The 12,141-nt window shown below is 36.2% G+C and overlaps 3 protein-coding genes across 7 annotated transcripts; all 3 read right to left on the bottom strand.

Moving 5' to 3' along the window:
* Positions 1-398: 398 nt before the first annotated feature.
* Positions 399-6,468, bottom strand: LOC108091260. 5 transcript variants are annotated; one of them, XM_043208891.1, is made up of 2 exons: positions 6,354-6,468; positions 399-2,571 (listed from the first exon to the last, which is right to left on the bottom strand). In XM_043208891.1, the coding sequence occupies exons 1-2, from the start codon at positions 6,451-6,453 to the stop codon at positions 1,010-1,012; spliced, it is 1,662 nt and encodes a 553-aa protein (XP_043064826.1). In that variant the 5' UTR covers positions 6,454-6,468; the 3' UTR covers positions 399-1,009. The 5 variants fall into 5 exon arrangements, with proteins under 5 accessions (XP_043064826.1, XP_043064828.1, XP_043064827.1 ...); XM_043208893.1 differs by lacking the exon at positions 6,354-6,468 and adding an exon at positions 4,747-5,424; XM_043208892.1 differs by lacking the exon at positions 6,354-6,468 and adding an exon at positions 4,788-5,424.
* A 923-nt stretch (positions 6,469-7,391) lies between these two features.
* On the bottom strand, positions 7,392-9,422 carry LOC108098754. The gene is made up of 2 exons (XM_017201890.2): positions 9,143-9,422; positions 7,392-9,078 (listed from the first exon to the last, which is right to left on the bottom strand). The coding sequence occupies exon 2, from the start codon at positions 8,943-8,945 to the stop codon at positions 7,467-7,469; it is 1,479 nt and encodes a 492-aa protein (XP_017057379.2). The 5' UTR covers positions 8,946-9,078; positions 9,143-9,422; the 3' UTR covers positions 7,392-7,466.
* A 68-nt stretch (positions 9,423-9,490) lies between these two features.
* Positions 9,491-11,599, bottom strand: LOC108098723. Its single transcript, XM_017201841.2, has 2 exons — positions 11,222-11,599; positions 9,491-11,163 (listed from the first exon to the last, which is right to left on the bottom strand). The coding sequence occupies exons 1-2, from the start codon at positions 11,530-11,532 to the stop codon at positions 9,507-9,509; spliced, it is 1,968 nt and encodes a 655-aa protein (XP_017057330.1). The 5' UTR covers positions 11,533-11,599; the 3' UTR covers positions 9,491-9,506.
* Positions 11,600-12,141: the final 542 nt, after the last annotated feature.

Here is a 12,141-nt window from a genome sequence, read left to right as displayed (position 1 = left end):
TATTTGCTTACCCTAATGAAACTATTTTAGTCGGATACTCAAAGGCACTTGGTGTACTAACAATTCAGCGCAATAAACCAAAAGAGTACAAAGTAGATTAATTCGTTTTTGATGACAATGTTATTTTCCATTCATTTATTATGCCAACTGCAGGCATACATTTTGTGTAAATATTAGCACTACTCCCGTGGCCAAATTAGGAAATAAAGTAACAAGTCACACAGAAACGAGCGGCGAATAAGCTTTGACTTGTGTGTGAATTAATCTAAAATAACTAGAATCAACAAAATTGCTTTCTGTCCTGAAATTAGAGGAATGGAATTTGAATTCTGGCCATGATTGCGCCACCCGCAGAATGTGTCCATTGAAAGCAACCAAAAATGAGTTCACTTTATGCGTTACATTCTTTAGTTTCCTGTTTATTTCAATAAAAACAGAAAATAGTAGTTAAAACAAAAAATTAGCAATACCAATTCAAAGGGAATAGCAATTTAGCTATTGCAAATTTGAAAACGAAACTTAAAACTAAAATAAACAATACCAATTTAAAGAAAAGTGATTTTACTTATTGCAAATTTGTCAGTGAAATGTTTTTGTATCCTTACTAAATTTAAACAATTTAAAGTCAACACAAAATGAGAATTATTGATATTAAAGTTAAGTACTAAAGATCTCTCCTAAAGTTACATTTATCTAAAATTATTTGTACAGAATATACAATTGATATACGCTTTATGTTGCTAAAATAATCCAGTATTTGTAGACTTTGAAATGCTTGCGTCTTAGGCTACATTTACTATATGTTACGAACTACGAATATTGATAACGAATTGTTCAGACTGTTCATTCCGTGTGTATAATCGATATTGGATATTGAAAAGCTCTCTTTTTTTGGGACCTGCCTTCACCATCTCACCAGTTATGAATGTATATCATATATCACCCGGTAGTTAACCTCACTATAAATATCACAAGAGTCCGCCGGAAAAGCAGTGGATTTTCAAGAGGACTACAGGAAGGAGCAGCAGAGGATCAGAACGAGCACGGTTATCGGAAATATCGCATAAATCTCACTTCGCGGATGGCAAGTGGAGATCAGATTGGTTATATCGTCCTCCTCGTGTTCGATTCCATCTCGAGTGGGCACCTCCACCACAACTATTTCATCGGACAGAAAACTAATGTTAAACGTGCAATTTGTGGTGTTCAAACAACTCTGCGATTCACTCATATTCGAGTACTGATAAGTCGGCTTATAGATATCGAAAATCGCATGGATTTCGTTCTGCACGTGATCGTTGTCGCTGTAGAAGATATAGTAGTAGTATCCATCCTCGATCACATTGTGCACCACCATGGAACTCTTGTTGGGAGATGTATCCATTATGTGGGGATTGGAGCACTCGTTTTTGGGTTTGAAGAACTCCTGCAGCAGAATCATTCCATTGAAGCACTGAAACAATCCTGTTTCGAAGCTGGAAACCGAATTCGATTCATCGGTTTCCGTGAAGTTGATGGCGTTGCCTCCGTGGATGTACTTTCTGTCGTAGACATTCTCCCGCTTCGTTCTTCTGTAGAGCTTCTCGTAGAGGTCCTGTCTCTTCTGGTTTCTCCGGGTTCCTCCTCCATTGTGTCTCTTCAAACGCTGGCGATGGGGAGCATTATTCGAAGCATTATCATGGATTTCACTTGAATTGTGTTCTGGGTGCTCTTCATTTGGAATTTCCTTGGGGTTCTGACTACTCGACTCCTCGTTTGTTCTGTTCGAATGGTTGGAATGATTGTGGTGATGGGTTGCTGCATTCGAGCTGTGGTTGTGATGGTTCAGGATGTGCTCTGTGTGATGGGATCCCTGCAGATCGGTCACTGCATTCAAGTCGTGATCACTGTGGTGAAGTGTTCCCTTTTTCAGCTTCTTCCTGAGCAACTTGGGTTGCGGCGAACTACTTGGCTTGGGAGTTACATTCAATGGAGGTTGTGCAGGATCCTCGCTCAGATCTTCACCTCCATGGTTCTCGTGCTCCATCAGGATATCCTGGTTGCCCTTCTCCTCGGTGATCTCCACGTTATCCTCGAAAAACACCTGCACCTGTTCGTGTCCTTTGGCGTAATTCGCACCCATTTTGTTCTTGTTGTGATCGGTTAGCCCGCAGAGATTCAGCTCCCGGTGACCGTGGATGATCAGGATGCGGGAGCCATCGTACCGGGAGCAGAACTTCACCCGCACCTTGGCTCCCTTGAGCAGGAAGAAGCCCCAGTACTCCAGAGTGTCGTCCGGCAGGGTCATCGACTTCTTCAGCCTGATGTGCTTCCTGTTTGTGGCGATCTCGGGCTTGTTCCTCAGCTGAAAGGCATTGAAGTTGGAGCTCATTCGCAGGGTGTGCTTCGAGCAGAAGATCGACGAGATTCCCGCTCGGATCTCGATGATATCGGACTCCGCCATCGGATAGATGACATCCGCAAAGACCGTTTTTCGCAGATGCAGAGGCATTATGATGAGGATCGCCGGCAGTATAACAATCATCAGGCAGAAGATCAGCACCCGCTTCACTCCGTGCATTTTGCGGGTTTCTGAAAGTAAACACAAACAAGATAAAGATTACTATCTCCTAATTACACTTCTACTTATTTTTTATATATATTATATATTATATATTTTATATGGCCTGACGAGGCACCTTCAAAGTGATATTCCGTTAAGGGCTGCATCTTTTCGGGTTCAGAATCTCCACAACCAAAGGAATAGTACGTCTGATTGCCAGCCAGGTTTGTTGTACACTGCCTGATTGTGCGATTATCAAATTGGTCTGGCCGTCTCGGTCTCAGTTTGTTTTCACGCCCACCGCCCACCGCCTCCCCCTCCCCCTTCTTATGATTTTCCATTCGCTTAGTCGTGTAGAAGCGTATTTGTGAGAGGCGAGATTGTATCAACAAGCCGACACGATTATTGATATTGGCGGAGTGTGTAACCAAGCTATTCACAAGATCCAATTGGCAGGCTCAGATCGATGGCCAGCCAAGTGACAGCCTCTGTTTGATCGATGTTTAGCGACCCGAGACTGCGGATCAATAACTCTTTTTGCGGGCTGCGGATTTACGGAAAAAGATTCGCTTATCACTATTGAGAGTGCAAAAAAATAAGAACAGGAGCGGAATTTTTAGGTGGGGTGGGTAGTCTTTAATTTAATACAATTTACTGGTGGTAAAAACTATATTTAAATACCTCAGATTGCAATGTAGAAAACTTTAATATGAAATGTATGTATTTTATAGTTTATTTTTATCTTTTTTGCTTGGATTATATATGTCTGAAACTATATTTAGCGAGAAATATTACCCTTCAATCTCACATGATGTTACGCACAGTGCTTATCAGAAAACCGAGCTAATTACCTCCTTTTGATGTTCAGCCTGATAAGACCTACTATTTCTCCATGGAAATAAGGTTGATATTAGTCAGGTCTTATCGACGTCAGCGAGCGAGTTGTGATCGAAAGTATATATAGCAATCATTTCATATATGAAAAACATGTATAGTATTTATGGCCCACACGAGTAATTTTTTATTTGTCACGTTTTTGTCGAGTGCTTTTCGAACTCGACTGATATGTGCGTTGAGCTAAGAACAATATCATAAACCAATTTCCCTGCTTATCAACAAAACATTTTGCTGCTTTGAGCACAGACTGTAGGAGAATGTGGAAAATAAAACTCTATTAAGAATGATAAACGAATCTTGAGTTGAAATACTCAAGATAAACCAACGATTAATACAAAAGTGGTAGTCATTTTTTTGTTAAGTACATAGTTATTTTTTAACCTTTAAAGCTTTATTGTACAAAATTTAAACACTTGGCAACTAATCTTTATAAATTAATTAAAGCTGTCTAATATTTAATGTCAGCGATAAGAGTTTAATAAACGAATTTAGTAGAGTGATTTTGCTTTGATTTGGGAGACCTTTCTCACTTGCTGAACTATAAATAAAGCAAAGTGGATTTGGGTCTAGGTTTTTAGCAAAGTTGGTAGCAAAATGATATGTGCTCTAGATTCGTTATCAAATTTACTATCTAGAGCATTGACTTAAAAACAGTTTATAGGTTTTCAACTTGAAATTGGTGCATTTATGTACTTTGTGGAATTTTCATTCTTTTCTTTCTTTCTTCTTTTCTTTTCTCTTTATTTATTTGCCGGTCTTAAATTTTCTTTGTCAGGTTTTCCCGGGTATTTCCCATGACAAAGAAACACAACTGTGGCCTCAAAAAATGGCATAGGTCGCGTATTATTGGCATTTTGTTTTTGTTTATTTTTTTTTTGCAATTTCGACGATGTTCTTTTTTATTTCCGCTGCTAAGGTGTCAAAAAAACCTGTTGTGAGCACACAGAAAAAATGTTATCTAATAGATTTTTTTTTAGCATATCAATAAAAATAACCAATTTTAATAAATCTTACATGTGGATGTGGGATTGTGTTAAAATCAATAAAATATTTACTTTAAAACGTATTAAATGGAAACTTAATTTAAGTCGCATATCTTAAAAACATTTTTGATTGCAACTCAAAATAAAACTTTGGTGTTTTTCATGTAAAGTTATTGCTTTTAAAGTAATGTGGAAATCCTTGAAATATCTTAGCCGGTTTCTGGTTTGTAAAACTATTTGAAATTCAGAACCAGATGTGAGCACCTGTGGAAATCAGTTTCTTATTTTGTTTACTTAACCGGGGAATCGATCAAATTTACATACGTTTGAAAACTACGTGTCGTTTTTCCGGTTGCAGCACTTACATGGTTCACTTTTCAGTATCTTTCCTATAGTCGCACTATATCTTCGGGATTAGCGCTGCATTTGACGGCGAAAGGTGGTGACAAGTGCGATTTTTTGAGTATTTCACATGCAGTTGTCGATTCTGCTGTCTTTTCTTTTGTTTGGCTTTCTATTTTTTGTTTAACAACTAAGTGGCTTAGGTGAGCATATATCCAAAATTAGATTAGGGGGTGAATATAATGCACTGGGGACCCGAACACACGTGCTGCTTCCCATGATTTATTATTATCAAAAACAACTGTTTTTTCTAACGCTGTTGTTGTTTTATTTTGACACACATTTTAATCAACAACTGTTGTTGCACTGCCTCTCTCTCGCTCTCTCGCTTATCGCGACACTCTCTCTCTCTCTGTCTCTCTTTTAGTTAACACTTTGTTTTTAGCTCTGCTTCCGCATATCTTTATTTGTTTTTAGACACGTAGTGGAATATTTATTAATTAATCGACAGCTTTAGTAGTCGTCTTTATGGCACTTAGCATTTAGTTCCATTTTTCCAATTTTTTAAATATTTATCAGTCATTATTATTACGAAATTTCAATCGACTCGCCAGAGGAAAAACAAAGTGCCTCCTCACAGCACAAGAAACGAAAATGTAATGGAAATTTTAACCCCAAAGAAAAACATAGCGCAATGCGATGCGCTCTCCGAGCTCTTTGTTTTAAGAGTACACTGAAAAAAATCATGTTAACTATAAAATATTGTTTACAAATCATGCAAATTTTGTTTTCAACATTTTTAAGGATTCCCAACTAACAATAAAAGTTTTGTTTAAACGTTTTTTTTTTTGCTTCTAAAAAATAATTCCCTAAAGTAAAGAAAATAATTTTTCTGAGTGTCCTCTCTCAGTTTTCAGGGTGTGCGTGCGTGTAAAAACAAAAGAGAGAAATACCGCTCGGAAAAATCTTGTTATCTCCAGAATATTTTAAGAGAGCCAAATTTTGTTTTGGAGCGAAGTTAGCTGCGCTTGTAACGGGGTGGAAAACTGTGCTAAATACGAGTCTCGTTAATTTGACCGTTAACAAAGTTTAGGAAGGTGACGAATTCGACATAAGATTTTCACAAAGTTGAGGTCTTTTAATATTGATGTTTTATCTAGTTATTCCTTGGGCCCATTAATTACAATTAAATAAAAACAAATTAATATCTCACATCAAAAGTGTTTTGATTTTCGCATAAACATTATAGCAAACAAAGTTAATCTAATCTGAAAAATATGAGATAGGAATGTTTTACTCATCAAAAGAAAATTAAATATCTCATACACAAAAGAAAAATTTAATATTTCTACAATGTTTTAAGGAATATAAAATTTAAACTTAGTAATTGGTAAATATTTCTCAAAATATTATATATAAAATAGCAATTTAAAATAAATATTTGGCAGAACATGTTTGTCTTGATTCACAGTTTTAGTTTTAATAGTGTATAATTTTCCATAGCTTATATTCAGGAGCCTGCATTATAATTTTTAACATGTTTTTTACAGGTGAAACAATAAGAATAAAAAATATTCCCTATTACTTACTGTGCAAATCCGGCATGGAGTAGTAGAAATCCGTGTGGTAGTAATGCAGTTGTCCTGGACTGATTGAGGTAGTCCTGTTGAACATCTTCTTGTTCCCCATATTGGCAGCTAATTGTGATTTATCCGCAGGATTCGGGGTACCAGACCCGCAGCAGAACCGAAGCTTGCGAATTTTCGCAGCCAACTAACCGAGTGAATTTAATCCGGATCGTGCGACAGTCAACTTATTATTGTGTTGGCGGTGTTTGGGATAACGATGACGCTTAATCCAAACAGTCGTCGGGGGTGGCTGTCCTCATCTGAACTGATACTGAAAATGATACTGATAGTCGTTGTTGTCCTATTATCATAATGAATTAGCAAACAGTGTTAATAAGTGGACAGAACATAAAGCCATTCGCAGCCTTTCAATTGATAAGCGGCTAATTGTGATTGTTGGTTGGACAAGAAGCCCTGGTTTTTGATAGGCACGTGTAATAATTTATCTGCTGGTTCGATATACCCCTGGAAACAATGGTATCTTGGCTAGAACAGCAAAAAAGAATCACGTGATGTATTGGTAATGTAATATCGCACCAGACACGTTTCCTGCCGAAGAAAATGAGTAATTGCTTGATTTCCGGCTTGCAATGTAAGAAGGGAGGAGTTCAAAAACCAATAACCATTAGAAAAGTGAGGAAATAAAGGCAACAGACAAGGTGAGATATTTATTTTTACATTATTGTTGCTATGTTAAAATTCTTGGATTGTAATAATTATTTCGAAATGTTGCTGTAATTATGAAGTTTGTTTTATAAAGACTGTGTAAACTGTGATTGGCCTTCCACTGAAAAATAATTAACCTAAATCAAAGCATCCCATCAGTATAAAAGCTTCCCCTTTTCTTTAGAATTTTTTTTATGTTCGTTTCTTGCTATCTTTCAGATACTCAAACAGTTGGGTGACACCTGTTGGCGTCATCTGCAAACAAAGATTAAACTCTTTACTGCCGCAGCCCCCTTAAGTTTCCCCAGACAAGAGTTCTAGACAACAAATAAATTAAGGATTTATGATACCCAGTAGATAAGATAATCTACTGAATATTATTTTATTAACTGGACGGAAAGTTTTGCATTAAAAATGCATGCTTAATTCAGTATTAGAGTGGGACTCTGAACTCTCAGGGTTTTCCTTGGTTTCAGTTTTTGAAAGTGTTCTTTCAACTTTATTTTCCGTTGATTTGGCCATCATGTCCTTCAATTTAATGATGTCCTTTTTGATTGACTGTGTCTGCAACATGCAATTTTTTTCCAGATCCTCCACTTTTTTTATTAGCTTTTCCATAATTTCTTTTAAGTCATTATTTTCATCAGGCTTCACAGATTGTTTTTTGGTTTTGCACAGGCAAATCTTTCTAAACTTCTTTTCTGTTTGGCAATCCGATTCGTTTTTATCCCTATAAAATCGACGGAAAGTTCTAACAGATGCTTTTTCAATTTTTTGGTTAGCCGGATTATATATAACAGAGGCAAAGAAGATTACAGATTTGGGTTGAGCCATAACTTGAACTCGATATTTCGGTATTACTTCGGTTGTTATCTGATTAACAGATTCTACTTTCTGTAATGTAAATTCTTCACAGTGCTCCAGTAGTTGAGTGCTTTGAAGATGCATGTTAATATGCTTAATTACCAAGGTGCCAAGCTCTGAATTTAAAGTTTCGTTTAGGGATGGCTTTGTGGAGCTATCACAATCGCAGTTTACTTTACTACGTCCTGCGTCTTGACATCTGCGATTTATTGGTAACTCCTCAAAGAGTGATTGACAATTTGGACATTCCAAGAGTTTAGTATGATTCTTATTTTCCAATTCAGTGATATCTTGAAGAGTAAGATAAAGATCATAAGGTGAAGTCAACTGGTTGGTGTTTTTATCCAAGTTAGTAACAATGCTTGGGTGCTCCTCACGAAACTTATTTGGCAGCCAGATAGAAAGGCTTGATTTACACAGATGATCGCTGATAAAAATCACAATCGTTTCTTCAAGCAATCCGAACTTCTTAAACCGCTTTAAGTATTCCACAAAAGGGTGTTTGGTGTTTTCTTTTTCGGAATTGGTAGACCAGAATAATCCGAATATTGGCTGGGAACTTTTAAGATAGCGCTTGAGGAATTGCTCTCCATAATCATAAACATAGTTTGCGCTTTTAAGGTTACTTGTTTGACTGTCAAGGTGCACACTACCTGCAATTGTATTTAGCAAGGGTCTCAGGTAAAAGTCAGCAGAAAGTTCCTCAAATTCAAAGGGATACTTTCTTATAAACGATAAATCCTCGGCAAAGGCAGTGGCATAACCCTGATTTTTAAAATGCTGGAAAATGTAACTCGAACGTAAGTCAGCTCTATTTTGATTGCCTCCCGCTAAAAGGGCATAAAGATTCAGATAATCGTCTTCTTCGACTCTGCCATACTTCGGCATTTCATGTAAAGTATTTTCATTATCAGGTCCTCGAATTTCATTAAGAATTGATTGATAAGATTCCTCTGTTATTCCATTGAATCCAAATATCACAACCTTTGGTTTTTTGCTTTGTGTTCTTCTAAATCTTGCCATAGTTTTAATCGGCACAACTATGAGTGGATTTATCTGGAGAACCTCATTCTCTACAGTTCTGCAGGTTGTGATTAAAGCTTCTACATTGTGGGGCACTAGATCTCCGTCTTTAATGGGAATTTCCACGCTCTGGCTGTTAAGTAAATGAATATTAAAATATTTTTAAATAATTTCTTTCTATATATTAAGTAACTTACTTGTTTGAACTTCTATAACCACAGTTGAAACTAAAATCACTTGCCTTTTTATTAAGCTTAAGCAAACGATTTTTAGCTGACAATTTGTTTAAATTCAGCACATATTGTTGGTTTTTCTCGTCAAACTTGTAGCTAACTATATCGTCCTTTCCTTTTTGATCCTTATTTGTTTCATTAGTAATTGTCCTCTTATTTATTATATTTTTTTTATTGACCTTTGCATTGGCCTTCAAGGCTTGCAATTCCGTCAGAATAAAAATAAAGAAAAATATTAGCAAACCTCTGCTGAACAACTTCATTTTAAAGAAAACACAAAACACTATTAAACTGGGGAGTTTTAAACTTTATTTCAGGCGTTACACATTTAAACCGAGATAATCTCAATTTGTTGGTCGATTTCTGGCTTCATGTCTGGATATTCAAACAAACTTAAATCAATCTTTTCAAATGGTTCTGGTTTAGGTTTTTTCGGCTCTGAGTTTTTGTGGGTTTCCAGTTGATTACTTTTTGTTATTTGAGTTGGCTTTTCAGTTTTGGTTGCCTTTTCCAATTCTTGATTTTGGTTCGCTTCATTTTTCTGTTCTTCTGTCTCATTTTGAGCCTTGCAAATGCAGAACTTCCTGCCTGGCAATCTTCGCATGCATTCCGAATAATTTCCATAGGAATCAAGTCGATTTATGGCACCCACATTTATGTATTCCAAAGTTTTGTTCTTGTGATTGTAGCGAGTTGTTGCGGAGAATCTTGAATTTGGTGTGGCAGAGAATTCCACTCTATAAGTGCTGCCACTCGAAATCGTTTTATCCCTCCGTTGTTGCACCACTTTCACGGATTTCAGAGTGAGATTCTCACAGGTTTCCTGCAGATTGTAATCATACAGGAATTGGTTGATGCTCTGAACGAGCAGTTTTCCCAAAGACATTTGCTTTATCTGCTTGGTGTTCAGTAACTTGTAGCTATCACAAGGGCAGATTGATTCTCCGATTCCAGCATCCGAACAAGTTCGATTCTCGGGAACTGGAGCAAAAAGTGTCTGACAAGTGGGACAATCCACCAATCTATCCACAGCTTGGGGCCATTTTTCTCCCAATTCCAAAATGTGTTGCAATGTGAGATGAAGATCGTATGGAGAAGTCAGCCGTTCACTGTTGATCCTTAAACCTTGAACTAATTCTGGGTGCTGAGTTTTAAACCAAACAGGCAGCCAAATAAACAACAAGGGAAGACTTTCCCTCAGGGAATCTTTATCTTTACCCTGATCGCTGAATAGGATCACAATGGATTGGGAAAGTACACCCATTTTCTGGAATTTCATTAACTTTTCCATCAGTTTAGCTTGTATTTTGTTAGTATCATAGGACTTATCCAGCTTGCCAAGGAAAACTCCAAACAAAGGTCGCGAAGAGTTTGCATGTTGCTTTAAAAATTGCTCACAATAATTGTCAATAAAATTGGAATTTATGCAATCTTGATTGGTTTTTGGGTTCAAAATAGATGAGGCATAAAAATCAACTGGCTGTTCAAGAAATCCCAACTTATCCAAGTTAAACATTGAATTACCTAATAAGTCATCGGCATAAGCTGTGATATAACCTTTCTTTTTAAAGCGTTTCCATATCAGTGGCAGTGATTTAAGGCAACCAATTCTGGTGGAATTGCATTTTAAATTTGACCAATTATGTGGACTGTAGCCTGTTAGTAATGCCATTAAATTAGGAAGAGTTTTCTCACCCACTTTTGTATATCCATTCATTTTGAACCAACTCTTCGTCTTTAGATGATTAAATACTTTTGGCATATCACGCCTAAATGTGGGTTGGGAAATTCCACCAACTCCAATCATTATAACATTCGGTCTGCGATGCCAGGAATTAAGTGGAGGATATGTTCTCTGAGGTTGCACAAAAGCAAAACTATTCGATTGAAGATCTTCTGCCAGTTCATTTCTGCAGGATGCTTGAATTCCCTCGAAGTTTTTGGGAACAACATCGCCATCAACGAAACCGATTTCTTCACCCAAACTATATAAAAAGAGGTTTGTATTGATAAATATATTTTTTAAGTAAATGAAATACCTACAAGACAGGTGCTTCGGCTGTATAATTGTTATTAGCTCTTTTGATTTCTTGATAGCTGCAATTGTAACCCAGTAAAGTTGGGAATTCCTCCTGCATTTCTTTTAATTCCAATTGCGCCAAAGAATCGTTGACATGCAAAATATATTGCTGAGTTTTTTCTTCAAAGCGAACACTGATTAAATTATTGCTCTTGGAACAAATTTTGTACTTTTGAGCTTTCTTGTTTAATTTTTTTTCCAGTTTTGGAATATACGGAATATGGCACTCAGATGTTTTTATATAGTGCTCATGTTTAATTTGAGTAGATGGCATATTTCGCCAGTTTCGAATAACTTTTCCCCATTTTGGTGCTTTAGCCAAATGGCTCAAGGAAAGTATATTAAATATCAACAGCCATATCCTACGTGGTTCCATATTAACTTTTAACTTATCTCAATATAAGTTGTTTCAAGGAGGTAAGTTAGTTCTAAATAATAATACATTTCATGGTAAATTGTTTTGGTTGTACTCCAATTAAATGGAAAATTATATTTAGTGCTTTAGTTACTCTTTCAAAATTCAATTAGAACCAATAGTTTTGTTAAAACCTCAGATATGTTTATTGTAGGTCTTACAAAAATTAATTTAATCTTATATATTTAAAGTTACTTATATCGAATGCATAGTTTTGCAACCGTGTAAAAACTAATGAGAGAAAAGCTCTTATTGTCAAACTTAAATATTTGTTTACTTCAACTTCGCAATGCTTAATAAAGTCAGTTGATACTTAACAGCCATTCGATTCACAACCAAAAATTGAACTATATTAAAAAAATATAGTTTAAGTCTTATATTTTAAATGAAAAGAAACAATTTTTTTAAATATAATGTAATGTTCGTGAAGAGAGCTTAAAATCAGCGTGAAATTAATTTTACTTCCGT

Source organism: Drosophila ficusphila, unplaced genomic scaffold (genome assembly GCF_018152265.1).
Source record: "Drosophila ficusphila isolate 14025-0441.05 unplaced genomic scaffold, ASM1815226v1 contig_787, whole genome shotgun sequence".
Classification (NCBI taxonomy): Eukaryota; Metazoa; Arthropoda; class Insecta; order Diptera; family Drosophilidae; genus Drosophila; species Drosophila ficusphila.
The sequence above is the reverse complement of the archived record's forward strand: the minus strand, read 5'-3'. Positions and strand labels throughout refer to the sequence as shown.